Raw genomic sequence first — 19445 nt, 5'->3', positions numbered from 1 at the left:
ATCAGGTTCACCTCATTTACTCACACCTCTTAGCTTTCTGCTTGGGCCACTCATCAGAAATAGCTGTAGTTAATGAGATGATAACATTTTTGAAGCTTTTGATGAAGGGTCAGATGAGTTTTTTGATTCTACTCGGCATCTCTATCGCCTACGCCATAGACCACAACATCTTGCTTAGTCATCTTTCAGCAGTGGGTAGCTAATAGTATGGGAGGCTAGCTAAGATGTTTCTCCAACTTTCTGAGCCACAGAAATAAGAAAATGTTACTATCCAATGCAGCTATGTCCTGTGGATTTCGCCAAGGTTCCCCACTGTCACTATGCATCTTCAAATGTATGTACCATAGGGAACCCCTCTAAAAAAAGGGCACTCCAGACAGTTTTCTTTACCCTCAAAGGGGTATTTGTTTATTGCCCACACTTCAGAGAAAAGAAAAACATGCAGGTATCTTTCACCCTTCTCTGCAATGAGCTAGGCTCATCCATATTCAGAGGGATGTGAGTCAGACAACCCTCACCGAAATACTGTTATCAACACAGATTATTTGTGGGTGCGGAGACCCATACCCTGAAGAGACAGTAGACAGACACAGGAATTGGTGTTTATAATAATTATGTATTAATTATGTACAATCAACACATCACATCACATAAAACAAAATGGATATTAGAAAACCAATGCATTTTATATTGCCTATTCCTACTGTCTATAGTAATGAATATAAACCCTACCGAGTGTTATACTGCCTCCCAATGAAGGGCTTTGCTAAATAGTTAGTTACATCTAGTTCTATATTTATGCCAAGCCATGCATTATCCCCACATGCCTCCGAGAAGCTCAGATGTCAGCTCTCCAGCCTTCTCCCCAAGCAACCAGTCTTCGTGTCTAACCCTCCCTAATTCTTAGACCTCTTTATACATTCTACCTCTCTGATTGATTCTCAATGGAGAGATGAGGGTGAAGCTGGATGGGCAGCTTCTTGCATCTATACTGCTGCATGCACAATGCCTCAGAGATGTAGCCAAAACAGGCAATTGTGTCAAAAACACTTCCTTACATTTTAGCTTTATGCTCATCAGACGACCTTGCATAGCTTTACTAAAGAGCAGAACGGAAAAGTTTATTGTTTCTTTGTTAGCATGACTAATGTCAGCCTGTTTATAAAAAAAAGTATGGCGATCTCACTCACTTTGTTACCTGTTACTGTATTCCAAATATTAGTTTCCTAAGCTTTCTACCTACACCCTTTTTTAAAGGATTAATGGTCAAATAGGCATCAATTGTATGTAACTTGCATATTTTGTCAGGAAAAGCCCTCCCACTTAAAGCAGTGCAACCATTTGTTGCCCTTATGAAGTAATGTTATTGGATTTACTCATACTACTGAGATCACAAAGTGTCTCATCAATATCAAAGGATTTTAGCTATGCTTCTTTAACAGCTTCGCCAGTTGTGTGGGAGTCATTACATGTTGATGGTCTGCAGCTGGCTTACTGGGAAGAAGGCTGTTAATTTTGGCATTGCAATAAAGAGAATTTTATCAATCAGCATTCACCCTCTCATCCTCCACTATCTTTGACCACATTCTATGACTAAGATTCAACTGCAAAAATATTCTCTTCATAGACAGTACCTTAGACTTGGAAGCACACATTAATCATATAGAAATGATGTTCACCTCTCCCATCTCTGAAGCTCTTTAGCCTTCACTTTTCTGGCAAAAAAGAGGTGTATTTTGGTAGGGAGAAACAGCCAAACTAACTTTTCTACTACAAATGTAGAAATAAGGGGACATTGCAATAAAGGCACAAATGTCATTGAAACACGTTGCAAAAAAACAAATCGGGAAAGGAATAAAGGTAAGGGTATATCTTGAGTAAGGAGGAGGTGTGGAGGCAGAGCAAGAAATGCCCTTGCTTTATTCCAACATTGTAAATAACAATGTTCATGTTTCACATGAATTTTTCATATGGAAATGTGCTTTTCCCAGGAATTGTGGTTGGCGAAATCGGCTCAGAACTGATGAGAGAAGAGGCTGTGTGCTTTTTGAATAAAAAAGGAGAATCATTGTGTAATTGAGAGAAGCAGTAGCTTCAGTTTGTGGATTCCTCTCATGAATGTACTGCACTCTCCAAGTTTGCCTTAATATATCCAATCTTCTCCTGAGGGGATCAAATGGTAATATCTGTTGGTGTTTGGAGTCACTGTCTGAATTAAGAGTGGCTCTGAAAGTCAAGACCAATGCCTTTTGTGTGATTGTCTTCTGCCTTGGGGTGCAGCTGAAATCACAGAAAAGGGGAGTAGGGCTAGCTCTTGCTTAGAATTTGATAACTCTGGCTACACATACTTTTTTAGTTTGCATTATTTCCAGTGGCCTGGTATGCCCTTTTTTGAGGTATAGAAAAAGGCACTGCTACAACCTAACTATGGCAGAGGGTATTATCAAGGGGTTGACTAAAGCTTGAAATGTCTCTTATTTTACTGGTCTGAACAGGCATGACTATTTTTCCACCAGTCAACTATTGATGAGCTCATAGCAGCAAGAATTTTCCATTTTTAGGGGCGATACAGTCAAGATTGTAAACATATAGGTTTATTTTGTTAGAAAGTATAAATAATGATTGGTCTAGACCTTTTAACATGCTGCAAACATCAATATTTACTAGCATGGAATAAATCAATTAAGTCGTACTTGCATAGGTCAGGGAATCACCCCAGAGGGTGCCCATGCGCTCTGCTGCAGGTATCACTTCCTGAATCGGGTCAGCGAGCATGCAGTGTGGAAGTGACGGGGAGGGCGTTTCAGTCTTTGGCTGTGAGGTGGGAGAAGAAGCGTCTTCCAAAGCGGAAGCAGCGGATACGTGGTGTCTGTACGAGAACGAGGTGTGTGGAGGGGCGATTCCTAGTCGGTATGTGGAGTTGCAGGCAGTGGTTCAAGTTGGCTGGACCTTGGTCGGGGAGGGCTTTATAGGCGTGGGACAAAAACTTGAAGTATGTTCCCCAGGAGTCTTGCATAGATGATCTAGAGAATTAGAGATCTGTCTAGCTCTTAACATTTTGTAGTCTGCTACTTTTTGAGGAAATAAGTAGTTTTGAGAAAAGACGCAGGCCATGACAGGGAGAATGCCACATGCTTTACAGTGTGTGGTCAGTTGATGAGGAAGAAATTTTGGAGATAAGCTGCTGGAAGGCGAGCCCATTGATATTTAAAGTTCAAAGGTTGTTCGAATGCAGGAAGCATTTTTAACTTTTATGAGTAGTAAAGACATCGGTGCTATTTGGTTTGGAGGACCACCTATTTCTACGAGATATGCACATATCTTGGTAAAATCAATGCATCTTTAGTCTGGTTCAGCATAACCTGTTTCAAGAAGGAGACATGATGGAGATGAGTGGGAGCCTTAAGCCTTTTCTCATTAGTCCATTTGGAGTTATTTTCACTTCCAGACAGCTACAGATTACTACAATTTCTACAGTACAATGTGTGTGTTGCCTTTCCATCAGCCTTCTTTTGAGGACTGGAACATTTAAATGCAATTAAGAATATCACCACTAAGAACAGCTCTGATGTGGAGCTCATAGTTGATAGAATATAGAGATCAGAGGTATACTTTTTATTATCAAGATACCTTTGGGCCTACATGGTTTTCTCAAGTCCCCTGAGCCTCATACATGTCCATCCTTACTACTATACATACCACCTGCCTTGAAGTTTGGAGAGTAAACTAAGTGATGTGGAGAGTTAAGTTGTTGTTGAAGTGCCATCTAGGTAAGTGAAGTATCTATCAATGTAGTAGTTTTCAAGGAAGTTCAAGGACCAACTGCAGATATCATGGGCGAAGTAGCAAAAGAGAAGGTTTCCGAGTTATGAAAATGTATTACTTCCTTGATACCTCTAATTTTTTTCCCATCCAGCTAAAAGTCAATTCCTTAAAGCAATTTACTACTTAGATATCTTTGGGCAATTTAACAGAATCCAGCCATACCTCCTATTTACACTGCTTAGAAGAAGTGGCAAAATGCAGGTATTGCGCACCATATACCTAGTTACTATTATTAGATATATTATCTTATATGTCAATTACAGAAAAGGTGATGTGTTTGATATTATCTCATAATCTCATATTTAGCTACAATTCAACAGACAAAATCTATACATTTAAAGTGGAATCCTTTCCTACAGAAAAACCTTCAACAGGCATTGAAGTGAGGAAAACGTAATACATTTTGCCACACAGTATATTTAGTTTTTGTAAAACTCACCCTTAAACCTGCTTCTCCTTGCTCCCCAGCATTCCCATCAGGTCCAACATCTCCCTAAATACAGAAGTTACATTAATTCTGGGGAAGAAAATAACTTTAATAACAGTAGTTTAGACTGTGGAAATCCTGATCTCGCATCTCTATTAATGGATGTATCATCATTAAAGAATGAATCAATTATATTTGTAGCTTTGTTTTCAGTGAGAATACAAATTTTAAGTCCAAAACGTACCTTTGCACCAGGTTCACCCTGAGGACCAACCTCTCCTTCAGTGCCAGGAAGTCCCTACATGATAATAAGAATGGTATTGCACATGATAAAACAACATTGCAGAAAACATAGTGCAAGACATTTTGTATAATTGTCACTTCTTATGTGCATTGTTATTTAAACAGCAAAGTCTGTATTGAAAATAATGACATTGTATATGTCCCGTAACCATTGGATCTGAATCGCTACAATGTGAAGGAGGGCTACTTATTGTCATCTAAAAAAAACCAAAGCTAGTGAATTCCGAAGTGGGACACTATTAATATCAGCGATCAGCCTCCAGTAAGTAGGGGTCATCCAAAGTCTCAAAGCATGTTTGTAACTACTTATTTATTGGGTTACAGGAAACTAAGCAGGGGTAGGGGTGGGGCGATTTGCCAAGGGCGGCATCAGCCTCGTCGTCACCTGTGTCCCTGATGTCGCCTCCCTCCCCACTCTTACCTGCGGCCGTCACGTGCAGCAAACACTTAGACCAACACAGGCGGCAAAAAGTCTAGCAACGACATTGAAACTAAGCAACGTGTGTAGCTACATGTAGTTTAGAAAAAATAGGAGCACCATTAGCAGTGGGAAATTGTTCCTCCTGCCATATCAGGATTTTCATTGATTGTAAGATGGACTGATGCCCTTTAGCCATTCACATCATTCTGTACTCCTGAGACACACACCCCTTGCACAGCCTATCACTTGTCCCTTCCATATGATAATTAATACTTAGACAGTTTTTTCAATCCCAAACCAATCTGGAAGTAAGTTGTGCTCAGTTTAAAACCAATATAATGTTCTACACAGAGTCTTTAAGCAACTTATTCTTAATATTTAGCAAGGTAGCCCCACAAGATGTGACTAATGTGTTCAGGTTTCTACAATGGGTAACCGACTGCTAAACTGAATAGTGTATTGTAATTCATCAGCACCACCAAACAAAAACACAATGGCAAAATGTGCCACAAAGTCTGAACTGAAGAGGTCTACCCATGCCCATGGGAGAATATATGGTCATTATCAAAGTTAAAACATATGCTTGTTTCACTTGTGAGAAAGTACCGAATCCCCCATGAAAACTGATATTCGTGGCATCATTACAGCACAAGCTTGGGTTGCATCACCACTGTGTCTCCTGCAGATAATCAGAAGTAGTTCTCTGTTTGTCTTTCTGTGGCCACACACTATAAAGGGATTAGCAATTCACATGCTGGACATGTACAAGCTTTGTCAATCAGCATGTCATGGAGTACATGTGGATGATAAAGCGATGCAGATAATGTGGGCGTAGCATGTATCCCAGCAATGAATCCAGCTTTACAATATCCATTTTTGCAGCCAGGGAAGACCAAACCAAAGTCTACATTCAACTCCTTGACTATAGGTTTGGTGCTTTAATATCTAGAAAAGTGAGAAGTCAAGCAAGATTCCAAGATGCAATCTCTACTATATACAATTTCATAAATTGTATATAGTACAAAATGCGTTCCGGGGTGTTTTTCAAGCCTATAGGATTATCACACTGGTGGCCTGAAAGTCAGCTAGGCCAGATCTAGGAAGTGATGAAAGATAATAGCTGTTGAGTTTGGTTGGTCCCCCTTCTCTCCACAATCTTTGCTTTGAAGTACAATTGTCAGTGGAGCTAACATCTGATTAAAGTTTGTTCATATAAATGCAAGCACAGTCCCAAGCTAATAAAATTATAATGTTAACCACATCTGTAATGTTTTTCAATAACAGAAACGTACCTCAGGGCCCATTTCCCCAGAAGGACCAGGATCACCTTGTTGTCCTCTTGGTCCCTGGCATGAACACAATCATATTAGTCCACCTCTCACTTTCTTTTCACATTAAACACTGAATTTGTGGTTATATCATTCGGCCGTAAACATCAAGACAGATAAATCTGAAACTTAGTAAGTTACACGTGCACACGATAATACAAACCAGACATCTCATACAGTTAAAGAATACACAGGTATATGCTAATTTAAAGCACATAAGCCCTTAAAGTGATGTTGAATACCCATCTGCAGCATACAATATGTATCATAGAGCAAAGTTTCTCAGACAACAGATCAGGGCGAATTTAAGTAGACACTGGCAATAAAAAGCCACGTGTTGAGAAGTATCTGAAAAATAGAATGATTCATGAAAGCCCATATATGAAGGGGAAGGGTGTTCAAAATCTTCGATGTATTCGATGTAAAAAATAAACAATTCTTCTCCCACTCCGTAACTGCTTCACACAGAAAGCACATACTAGATGCGAGTGTGCGAGAATGGGATTATTTGGAAAAGCAGGATCTGAGAAATAGATGACCAGCCAACTAGAGACCTCTTTGGCAAATGCACACATTGCTGAATATTATATCCTTGTGGGCTAAGACCCAATGAGACAATGGAGATAGACAAAGGTTCCTGCAAAGAGGTTTAAGGATTAGGAAGCAATGTGTTAAAAAAATAGAAACTTGTGGCTGAAAATGTAGTTTATCTCCAAAGACAATACCACCATTTTTCACTTGTGGGTAGGAGTGGGTGGGTGCAAAGAAATGATGCCATCAAGGATGCTGAGAGGGGACCAGCAATGTATGCCTGAGATGGAGCCAGATATAGAGGGGGAGGGTGGTGGCGCTGGATGCTGCATCCTCTCTGCGGATGTTGCTGGAGAGCTCCCTCCCCTGTGCCACATCGGTCCACCTCTTACTCAGACAGCCTGAACTCTGATTCATTCTCTGAACACCTTGTGTCTGAACCTCAAATAACTCCCAGGTTGGCTGATATTCTTTGACTCTGGATATTCTGCGCTCCCCTGCTAGCCTCCTTCTTTTACCCCTTCGGCCGGGTGAGAGGTGAAGTCTTTGTTGTGTGACACTATGCTTGAAAGTTGATGGCTACCAGCTGGCTGGAGGCCTGCCCATACACCTAGCCTTTTCTTACTGAGGTGGACTGGCTTCACTAACCTTGATCCTCCCCTATTCTGTTACAGCAGAGTCAGAGGGGAGAGAGACCTCTGCAGTAGCTGTTGCGGCATCCACCTCTCACAAGAAAAGCCTTCCCAAGACATAATGGTATTGAGGGTTTGGTGTCTATAGATATTTACTCTGGCCTGGGGTGAGGGTGCTGGGAATTATTATCCATACCAGGGTGGAGAGGATGATGTAATTTTCCTTCCAAGGTTGAAATGCTCATGTGATGGGATCTATAAACAAGAGACACAAGATCCTAAAGCATAGGGTGGTGGACATAGGTCTCCTTCAGCAGACACACATTGATGGGCCTTGAGGTGCCCATGCTACAGAGACACTGGTGGGAACACATCTATGCAACAGCATGCTCTGCCTTTTTCAGGAGAGTGCTGATTTAGGTTAGACCAGGGGTCCCTTTAGAAGTCTTAAAGACACATATTGACAATGACTGCCGATATGCCATCATAACGAGAAGGACTTAATGGTCTCTACATATGAACTGGTAGTATTTACACCTCAAATGTGGGCCAACCACAATTCCTATCTACACTTTCAAGAATTCTTATGCATGACCCTGATGTCCCGACTTTACTGGGGGGTGGGGGGGGGGGGGGAGGGTGACTACGAATGTTTTGGGGATGTTGACCTCGACCGATCTTTCCCTCCACTAGCAGACTCTCCCATGCTAAGATTGGCACAAGGCTACAGGGTCTGGGTGCATGGCATGAACAGAATCCATGACACAGGGAACTTTCTTATTACTTCCCAATATACAACCTAAACGTCTGCATATACAAAATACTAGGCTTGGAAGGGCTTGTTGTCCAAGTTATGCATTGAATACCTAGGTCGTACGATATCAGAACACAACCCCTTACTGACTGAGCTCCATTGGAAAGAGCGCACATCGCACATCTCCATCTGAAGGCTCTCTCCCAGCTTTCTGTGCAAGCCCATTTTCAGGGACCCCAGGGAGACCAAATTGCAGCCTACTTCACCATAAATGTACACAGCACCTTCCATACGAACATTGAATGGGATGCCTTTAAACCTTGATATGGGGCACTGCTCCATTCAATCCATAGGTATGGAGCATTCACTCTGCACTGAGTTGACCACTCTGGAAGGCAACATCTGACGTTTGGAAACTGAGGCCACGGGTTACCCTAAAATGATGCCATTCCTACGCAAAAAGCTGGTGAAGCACACTGTGGCGCAAGGGAAACTTCACTCCTTGCAGCGGTGGGAACACATTGAGGTTGAGCATGCAGAGGTAAGACACACAGGCAAATTATTGGCATGGCTGAAAAAGCCCGGATGACACAGGGAACCACAATACTTTAGTTCCATCACAAACCAACATCTATGAAGTCTTTACTGGAACTATCTGGAACTATGCAAAGCCAGTGACCCTATAGCTGATGAGATTTTGGGCATCTTCTTTGACAGGATACAATAGTTGCCAGAGGAGGAGCGAGAAGGACTAGGTGCCCCTATTTCGGAGCCAGAAATCAGAGAGGCTATTGAAACCCTGATGCGAGGTAAGACACCAGGGGCGGATGGCCTTACAGACTAATTTTACCAGACTTATTCCCCACACATAGACCCTAGGCTGCTGAAATGTACCCCAAAGAGTTAGAATGCAGACGCCTCCTGGACACGGCCAGAGAGGCGCTGATCATTTCCATACCTGAGCTACTGAGTGACGCCACAGACGCAACAGCATATTGCCCACTTTCTATGCTGAATTTGAAGTTGGTTGCAAGGTGATTTGGTACCTGAGCCTCTGTGGAGAAGTTATGTTGTTTGATTAACCATGGAGTTCTACAGATTAATTTAAATGCTTCTAAGTCTGTGCATATGCAATTTTAATATATTGTTTATGTTGTTTTAATTTGTAATGGTTTTAAGTAACCAAACAATATAAGTTGATTTATATATATTTCTATTCTGAACTTAGACTGTAAAATTCTTAGCAAAATAATGGTGAACCGGTTCCAACCCCACCAGGCTGCGTTGGTGCATGAAGACCAAAATGGTTTACTTCCTAAACGCAGCACATCCCATAACATCCAGCGCCTGTATCGAGTGCTGGCTGAAACAAACAAGGTTCAATTCCCTGAGGCCCTAGTCCTCACCATAGACATAAAGAAGGTCTTCGATACCCTTAGGAGGGATTATCTGCGTGTGGTCATGACTAGGATATCCCTGTGGGGTGTTGGAACAAATAAGTTGCATTGCTTTACGCTAGCACGCAGGTATGCATGGGTAAGTGTATCTCTGACCCTTTGAGGCTCTTTATGCTGGCGGCTGAACCATTTCTTTGCCTCCTGCGCTGGAAGGCCAGGACATGGGTATTCCACTACACAACGGGGAACAGATGTGCTCCCTTTATGCGGATGACAAGTGGATCTTCTTAAGGATTCCCATAACAGCATTTCCCTGGAACTTCGTACTGCTAGACGACTTTACACAGGTTTCTGGACTCAGCACAAATTGGAGTAATTCCCGAACCTTCCCGATTTCTCCAGAATGTTCAAGCCCTGCAGAGCCAGTGAGAACCTTAGGTCTAGTATGGGAGCATCTTGGGCGGGGGTGGGAGTGGCGATATTGGTGGACTGCTACTCAGAGGTCTCCTTCTGCACACTAGAAGAGCTGATTGCCAGGGACAATATACCAGGTGCTCATTTCCTCACCTGTGGGGCACTAACAGGAGCTATACAACATCACCTGGACATTTTAGAGCCGGAACCCCCTGCCCATGACCTCCTACACTCCTTACTCATCTTAGGCGAAAGCAGGTACCTGATCTCCAGGTTATACGAAACTGCACTGGCCATGAGGGTCGATGACCTGCCAGCTTTGAAGGCCAAGTGGTAGGACTGTATAGGTATGTCCTTGACTGGAAAGGAGTGGGGCCAGTTCCTAAAGTGCACCTACACCTTCCCACGTAACATGTGGTTTAAGTCCATCCAGTTCAACTACTTAGACTTTACATGCCTCACACTACAATGACTGAATGTGTTATTACACACCACTGATCTTAACTGCCCCAGATGTGCCTTGAACTAAGCGGTCTTCCTCCACATGGTGTGGAGCTGCTCAATAGTAAACCACTTGGGGTTCCAAGTCACAGAAGACCTGGAGCGTACGCTAGGTCGCCTCCAGCTCCACACAGTAGAAATGTGCCTTCTTGGGCTATATGCCAGAAACCTGAGAAAAGGGTAGGTAATAGGATCCTAGACCTGGCATAGGGGCATTTTCAACCACCGTAAAATGCTTCATGCCCCACCCCACCAATAGTTGGTGGAAAATTCAAGTGGAGAAATGGACTCAGAGTTGAGAAATATAGGGGGTATGAGGAAGACCGATTGCAGACTTATGGATAGAGGTGGTCATTACCTTCCTAGAATATGGCTCCTGTCCGCTGAAAGTACAAACACAAGTCGAGCTTGCCCTATGCATGGATTGTGTTAGCCATGAAGAGCTGAAATTCACCCTTATTCACACTGCCGGAGACTCGGCTATGGGTACTGCCAGGCTGTGAAGCCTTGGGAGAACACCTTGCTTGTGCTTCACATTCCATGACATAAGACCTCTTTCACCTTTTTCCTGCCACAGCTGGGAGCTATTCAATGGTTATTGATAAATTGTACAACATTTACAATTGGGCAGAATTCCTCTGTGTGTTATAAGTTGTGATGTTAATTTCACACAGGTTCTTTTCTGGTAGGGACTGACATTGCGACACATGGTTCTACCTGTAGAAGATGTGGTCACAGGTAAAAGTCAATAGAGCGTAAACAAACACTGGACGATTAAGTAGAAGAAAAATGTCAAGACTAATCATGATGCGATATGTTATTGTGTACATGTAACGTTTTACATTTATCTAATGCTGGCTATACAAAAAGGCTGAGCTCACTGATGAGCCCTGAGTGACTATACACAGTAGACCATGGTATGACAACCGAAGTGGGGCCGAGCGACATCTTGTCCTTGGTCTTCACAAAATGACTAAACACAGAACACGGCTATTAACACTACAGCTGCTCTATACTTTCATCTCAGACATCCAGAGTTTGGTAGAATTCTACCCGTATCATACAGTGCATTTCAAAATAATTGTTTAGTGTCACACTTACTGGTTCTCCCATTGGTCCTTTATCTCCACTACTTCCAGGAACACCTGACAAACCCTAGAAAACATGTAAAATAAAAAAGTGAAACATTTAAAAGAGATAATTGTTTTCAACACCTAATTGTGCATTGTGTTACAATACATAGCTCATTTATTTACCAGCACATTTGTAAAACACATTTGTTCTAATGCTCCACCAAAAGGGTGGACTCCAAGTTTGTTTTTAAAGAAGCTTAGTAGTGATATAGTACTAGCAAAAGGGGACACATTATGTACAATTTTTTCAATTGCATTTTGAGTTAGCATATCATGAGGCAAACAGGTGTAGATGTTTCATTATATTTGATGTCAGGGAGCTCTAAGAGACCGTTTCCTCTACTCAGATCCTTTTCAGTTGATAATGAGATCGTTACCTTGTCAATCTTTCATCTGATTTGCCGCTTGTTTTTGCTCTCCATTGACTTTCAGTCTCCAATTTGTTTTCCTCATTTGTCAGTTTGTCAAATGTGATATTTCTACCTCTGCACAATACATTGTCAGGTCAGTGTTCTTCCCATTCGGCTGTCCCCATTCTCAGTATGCTCAATCACATCTCACAAGGTTCCCATGTCTTGATATTCCTTTTCTGCCTTGCAACCTTCACAGATTGTGGGACATCTGAGTCAGGAGGTCCAAGAGCAATCAGAGGTTTAGGGGACCTAATCCACGTCAGTTATTTTTACCTCATCTGATCTTTTTTCAGTAAAGGGAGAAGACCACCTTCTCTGTGCAATGATATTTGCTCTGTTATTTTTATATTTATTAAACACAAAACTAACCCTGAAGAGCTACAGAACTGAATCTGATACGTCGTATAAAGCTGCTTCTTTAATTGCAGTGAACAATAAACCATAAATAAAATACACTCTTTGCTGAAGCTCATGATTACAAACATATCCCAATAGAAATAAAATAAACACACAGGAATGGAGTCTTAGCAAGAGACACTTCACCAAGTGCCAACTTTCTTAAATAAACTGATCTTTAGATCCTTCCTTCCCAGACATTATTCATAAAGACAAGCGGAGAGCAAGGAGGATTTCCATATTTGTGCGATATTTACTGATGGTTGTCTTTGCCCCTGTACAGGACTACCCTGCCTTTAGTGTAGGTTCACACTATAGAAATACCACATGCATACATACATAGAAAAAGCTCCATTACAGATGGTTGAATATTACGCTTTTGAATCTCAACCTGGCAGGCTTTCGCGCCAGATGCAAAAGTCTCTTTCGAAAAGTCTCTTTCGAACTATGCTTACTACTCAGGGCAGCCAATTTTTAAATGAATCAAGGTTTCTACGAAAAGGAAGTAAAGACTCAGTATGATGAAATCACACCTACTTCACTCTTCACTATTCTAGCTTGCAGCTCTGATTTAAAAGGTGCATTAAAACAAAATCTGGAGTAGAGTCTGTAAATGGGTCTGAAATATAAATATGAAATTTTATACACAGCTAGGATTAATAAAAATCTACTTCCCAGTAATGGGTTGAAACACTCTAAATATAAACAAAAAATACTTGCCAACTAATATATCCCTCAGCTGCTCTATTAAACATTGAAAATTATTATCGATGGATTTCACCACAGGGTTAACCCACAGGTGATGGTGAAAAGAGGTAGGATCTGAATGTTTCTATATAGTTAAACTAAGATCAACCCAGCCAGAAAAATGTAAAATATTCGAGAACCAGAACATAAATCTCGGGCACTGTAACAAGGTGGGGTCGATCAAGTCTGCCCTACTCAACTTTAGTAAACTATTGTGCAGTGGCAGCCTCAGTGCTCCAATCTAGTGCACATTCTGATTACAGACACGCCTTAGGTTTTCTGGGCTGCATGCCAGAATAGCAACAAGAAAAATATTTCCTATAGCAGTATTGTATCCAGAATATTGACTGCCACAATAGTTTGACGGTTTATATTTTTATAGAAGTATAGATTAACTCCACATCAGGATACTTTGAAAATATACCACCAATGTAAGTAGACGTAAGATTAGTAAATCTAGACATACCTATGTATATTTATCTTTGCAATATTATTGTAATCGATATACCCAAAAAGTACTAGCGGGTCCAATTTTTATTAAGTTAACCATGCTCTTCAATAACAGTTGAAATATTGCTATTTAATTGGAGCTGTTTTTACTTGCATTTTAACGTGAGGGCATGGTTGGGTAAATGTACTACAATTAAATGAATGAACAAGTTACTTAAGTTTAGCAGAGACTCTATCTAGCAGCAGATGCCTCAGATTTTTAATATTCTGGAGACTTGTCAGGAGTACCTCAACGGGCTAGAAATTAGGTACGGAGCACAGATAGGTGCCATGTCTGCACACTGACGTCAGTTGCTTTCCAGCCTGTCCACGCTACCAGATGCAGAGTCCCGACAGCACATTGGTTGTAAACAGAGGGCTGATTCCTAGACTTGAGGTCTTATTCAAGGATATAATCCAATAACAAAATGGGGAGGATGGGAGGGTCGGTGAGGAATATACGGCTAGATCGAACGTCTACCAGAGAGCGAATTACTGAAGGTAAAAACCTTTTCTTCTGACTTCTAGCCGCAGATTCCTCATGTTTTGTACAGATACCAAAATGGTACCTATTTGGAGGTGGGCCTGCGAATGGACTCAAACCAGAAAAATTCCCCTCTTGTGAACCTGACTGTCCAGACAATAGTGCTTCATGAACATATGGAGGAATGCCCAAGTAGCTTCCTGGCATATGTCTAGGACAGGAACTGTGTATGCTAATGCAGTGGTAGCAGCTTTCACCCTGGTAGAATGAGCATACATAGCATATGTTGCAGCCCTTTCAAAAATTGTATTAAACTGGTGACTTAAACAATGAAGGCTGATCTGTCAAATCTAAGAACACCAAAAGGGCTGAAAGATAACCCTAAGCTGTGCCCAAATCAAAGCATCTGTAGTACCCACCAACGGTATTGCCTGTCAAACTGGGAAGAATTGGTGGATTCTGCCATTCACCGGATAAGGTAAGGTTTGGCAGGTGGGGCTGTGGTGAGGAGGGATGGACTGAGCAGCTTGATGATCTTGACTTCTAGAGTGGTTGACACCATGGCCTCGACTGCAAAACTGCTGGGTTCCTTTTAGAAGCTGGACAGGATGGCGGTAAGGGGCACTACCAACAAAGCCACAAAATTAAAGGTTGTACTGGTGCTGTTGGTGAGAGGGGCAGACCGGCCCAGAGAGCAAGCTGTAGCCTTAAACACTCAAGAACAGAATCAGCTTTGTCTCCAAACAGGCAAGTTAGATCAAAGGGCAAGTCTATCAAGGAGGACTGGACATTGCCAGATCACCCTGTAGATCACAGTCACAAATGGCAGCACTAGTGCCAGTGGCTCAACAAATAGAATCAGGAGTGTCCAAGCCACAACAAATCATGAACTTGGCCACGTCACAACCATTTGGGATCACCTGAGTGAGCACAGGTCGGCAGCTCCTCTGGCATACCTGGGAAGACTTGTGCCACAGAGTCCAAAAGAGCACGGTAATACCGTCCTAACAGGCAGCTGGTATTTAACAAGCGAAGGGCCGGGCTGGTGGAGGAAAACAGCTGTTTCACAAACATCTCCAATCACTTAGATTCTCCGTCAGTGGAAGTGGTATGGAAAGTGTTGGAATTAGATCGGCTTGTACCGCTAGACTCCTGGGTGAAGGGTTCTGCAAAATAAAAGCTGCGGCGCACAGAGCAGGGAGATGGCACTTGGAAATTTCTCAATTAACTGGAGGACCAGAAGAGAGTTTGGCCCGTGCTCCAAATAAGGGATCTGTCAATGACTCAGTAAACAAAAGGAGGGACTCATAAGATGTTTGCCCCGGTTGAAGTACTTCTGCCAAAACACTGGTCTTGACCTCCATGGTGGGGAGCTGGAGGTCAAGGACTTCAGCTTCCCTGCACTTAACCATAGTGTAGGATGCAGACTTCTCCGATGCTGGTCCAGGGGTGGGAATTAGCCAGTTTCCAGGAAGGTATCAAGACCATTAGCCTCTTGTAAGTCATATTACCAATTATCATACTGGTAGTGTTGATCAAACTCATTACCTGGATCATAATTATTGTCAGAGTCTGTACTTAAAAGGGAATGTAATATATATTGTCTCCCTTATGGAGGTGGCAAGTCAGGTGGGGGAAGCAGTGCCTTGGGAGGTATTGGGTGCTACTTCAATCAATGACAGACAGGCATCAACATGGTTTTGGAAAGAAGTATTGGGGCCCTGTCCCCTGGCCTTGATGGTGTCAGCATGAGTATTGAAGTCCCCGGGGCTGGCGAAGGTCGCCATAACGGAAGCAGAGCCAGAAGTGAGGCTGGAGGCAAGACTCGTTTGAAGGGTTCATCTGGTGCCGAAGTGAACTTGCTTGCGGTACTCTAGATGGAGGGCCTCTCGGTTCTTTGGGCAGGTCAGTAGATATCTAAAGAGCTGGAGGATGGATGATCAGGACTCTTCAATCTGGCATGGCATGGCTATGACCCCTGGTAGCTCTGGTTGTGCCTGAACAGCTGTGTGATTGACTACAAAGTTGGATGACTTTGGGAGTGAGATCGAGTGTCCTGGCTCCATCTCATGCCTGTTCAGCTGAATGTGAGTAGTGTGAGGGGGTGGAATCCCTGTCAATTTTGTGTGCTTCTTTTTTGACTTACCTGGTGATTTCGACCCGGGTGAAGACCGGCTTCTCAAACCACTACATTGACTTTAAGAATGGCTGGAGTGGGACCAAGAATGAATTTTCGACGCAGACCAAAACTGGAGCTATACCGCTGAGAAGTCTTCTTGTTTCTGCAATGTAAAGCTTTGCCCTGAAGTCCTGCACACAAGAAGATTGTGAGATAAAAGTCTCAGAAAGTCATGATGGGACCTCCAGTTCCGCATCTGGAGGCATTGGAAGAAAGGAACTTATGTCAGGGCAGAGAGTGGGTGCCCATATAGGCTCTAAACACCATTTCCAGAGCGGAACAGTGTCAGTGCAGAGTCTCACAGCACCACCTGATGTCACGCAGAGGTACTGCTGAAAAGTTTCTGAATCCAGTCAGACGCATGGGGAATATTCAAAAGATGAGCAATCTGCAACTAGAAGTCTCTATCAGAATCTACAGAATTATAACACTGTGACTATTCACAAAGAGATGGGATGTCTGTCCCACACATTTCCTGCACTTCCTAATTTATACCTGAATAACCCTGGCACAAAAGGTGCTAGAAGTGTGGAAACATGAATAGGAACCGCATGCCCCCCCAGTTTTTCCAGACTGCATGATTGATAAGAAAAGTCCACACAGAAAAATGTGTTTAAGGTGAAAAAAAGAAAATAATACATCTGAGACTTCATAATTTCATCCATATGTGTTTTTTTGCAATGCAAAGGGATCAGCACCCTACTGGGCTATGGAATGCAACCGTGCAAGATCAAAATAAAAAAAGTCCTATGTTCCATCGCCTAAACCTTTTAATTTGTAAACTGGGAACAACGTCTTAAATCTTAGCAATACCGAAAGAAATAGGAACATTTTTAGAATGGGAGTGATTCTTTAAAAAAAGTGATATTGAAGTTTATTTCATCAATTGTTTATTTCATTAATTGTTTCATATAGCACTACCTGTCATTTAGGCCATGTCAGAGTACTGGAACGTATAGAGAAAGTAAAGAAATTAAAAAGGATCACAAGAGTTGAGCTACATGTGGTTCATGAACCTGGAACCTTATGTCCAATAGAATCCAAGTTAGAATTTCTAAATTCTGATACTTACTGGTATTCCTTGTTCACCTCTGTCTCCAGGATGACCAGCTTTGCCCTAGGAAAATAAACATTTTGTTATTTCAGACACATTTTTATAGAAGACAAGGGGAATGATAGTGCACAAATGTGGTGAGATATTCCTACTTACAATATTTCCATTTATGCCTTTTTTCCCAGGTTCTCCACTTTCACCCTGACAAAAATATGAAAGCAAATATATTTTAGAGACTATGTATCAATTAGCATAATATAAGAAGAAAAGAAAATCAAACATTTAGTGCACAACATGCAATCGGATGTATCTGTTCATTACTGGTACTACCTGCACAGAGAAACTCACATCTTGAAGCAGGTTTGAAGTGGTTGAGGAAAGGCAGTACGTGAGCTAAACCCCACATTGAGAATAGTATAAAGTAAATACTAAAAATGCTTAGTGAACTTAGAACAGTGAAGAGAAATGGGCACTATAAATATGCATACATGTTCGCATGTTGAACTTCTCAATTGAGTTGTTTTGACCAAAATAGCACCAACAAAGTCAAAGAGTGTTCATCTATATAGTGATAGTCCACGTCTGGTTAGAAATGTTCACAGTAACACCAATCAATCAAAAACAAGAACCGGCAAAGCCCATTGGTAAGCTGTTTGCAAACCTATTGGCTTTGCCTACACTAGTTTTCCCGGGAGTGAACAGCACAAGCCTAGAGGACCACAGGCTGTTACAGGGTGTTGCTAGATTGAAAAAAGAGCATCTGTAATGTATTTATTTTAAAGGCACTGCAATTTGTAATATCATTACAGGAACATGTAATACAATAGGTTATACTAATATTGAAAGACTGAATTGTTTCTAAAAAAAAGTACTATATTTAAGAATTGGCACATAAAACAAGCAGCATTGAAGACAGACCACAATGGGATACAGAAGAAAGACTACAGTGGCACATACAGCCAATGATACGATGGAGGACAACAATGGCACATATAAGCAGCAACATGTTAGAACGGATACAATGACACATACAATTTTGGTAAGAGCACACTATCAATGGAACGACAACTGCCGGATCCAACATCGGAGCAAGTAATGAAACAGTTCACCAAGAAAAGCAAGCAAATGCAGGATAACATTAGTCAGGTCTTATTTTTCAAGACAATCTTTTTCTGTAACTTTTTTTCACCAAACTATATGACATGACACAAGAAATAGAGCATTTCTTTGCTTATGTTTCGAACATTCTTTGAGTAAGCATTTCCTTACACTGCAGAGCATGCTGCTTTTACAGAATGTCATTCAGTATAGGTTCTGCATTTATCAAATGTTCAACAATCTCAATTAGAAAAGAGGGTCCAAGGGCAGATTTAACGACCCAAACTAGATATATTCCCCAACTTGAATATCATGACAACAATTATATCTAGGAGTCAAAGACAAAGGTACTCACTGTAAAAACAAAGCCTCAACATGGAAAAACAATAAGTTTGTAAGCTAAAGGTGGAGACCCAAGTATGCACCCAAGTGTGACAAAAATATATCTATGTGAACTAAAGCTCGAGGGCATGGGTACATTTTCCCATCAGTAGCCACTCTGTACCGCCCTTGTTGACATCATTTGGGTTCTCCTTGCCCAGGAGACAAAGGAAAAACAGCCTATTGATGTTATTAAGGCTGCTCCAAAACCTTTGACGTGATGTAATGTCAGTACTAGGACTTATAGATGATATTTTAAGTATAAGTGGCGACTAAAAAAGCTTTTTCAGTCGCCACTTATACTTAAAATATCATCTATAAGTCCTAGTACTGACATTACATCACGTCAAAGGTTTTGGAGCAGCCTTAATAACATCAATAGGCTGTTTTTCCTTTGTCTCCTGGGCAAGGAGAACCCAAATGATGTCAACAAGGGCGGTACAGAGTGGCTACTGATGGGAAAATGTACCCATGCCCTCGAGCTTTAGTTCACATAGATATATTTTTGTCACACTTGGGTGCATACTTGGGTCTCCAC

General features: G+C 41.8%; 1 protein-coding gene across 1 annotated transcript in view; it reads right to left on the bottom strand.

The window, feature by feature from the left end:
* COL24A1 (collagen type XXIV alpha 1 chain) overlaps positions 1-19445 on the bottom strand; it is a 979161-nt gene that overhangs the window by 194793 nt on the left and 764923 nt on the right. Inside the window, exons 30-35 of the mRNA XM_078645481.1 lie at positions 17585-17629; positions 17447-17491; positions 11635-11688; positions 6269-6322; positions 4497-4550; positions 4265-4318 (exon numbers count right to left, since the gene is read on the bottom strand). Of these exons, the coding sequence (XP_078501607.1) occupies positions 4265-4318; positions 4497-4550; positions 6269-6322; positions 11635-11688; positions 17447-17491; positions 17585-17629 (306 nt within the window). The remainder of the gene's footprint in view (positions 1-4264; positions 4319-4496; positions 4551-6268; positions 6323-11634; positions 11689-17446; positions 17492-17584; positions 17630-19445) is intronic.

Source organism: Lissotriton helveticus, chromosome 1_1 (genome assembly GCF_964261635.1).
Source record: "Lissotriton helveticus chromosome 1_1, aLisHel1.1, whole genome shotgun sequence".
NCBI lineage: Eukaryota > Metazoa > Chordata > Amphibia > Caudata > Salamandridae > Lissotriton > Lissotriton helveticus.
The sequence above is the reverse complement of the archived record's forward strand: the minus strand, read 5'-3'. Positions and strand labels throughout refer to the sequence as shown.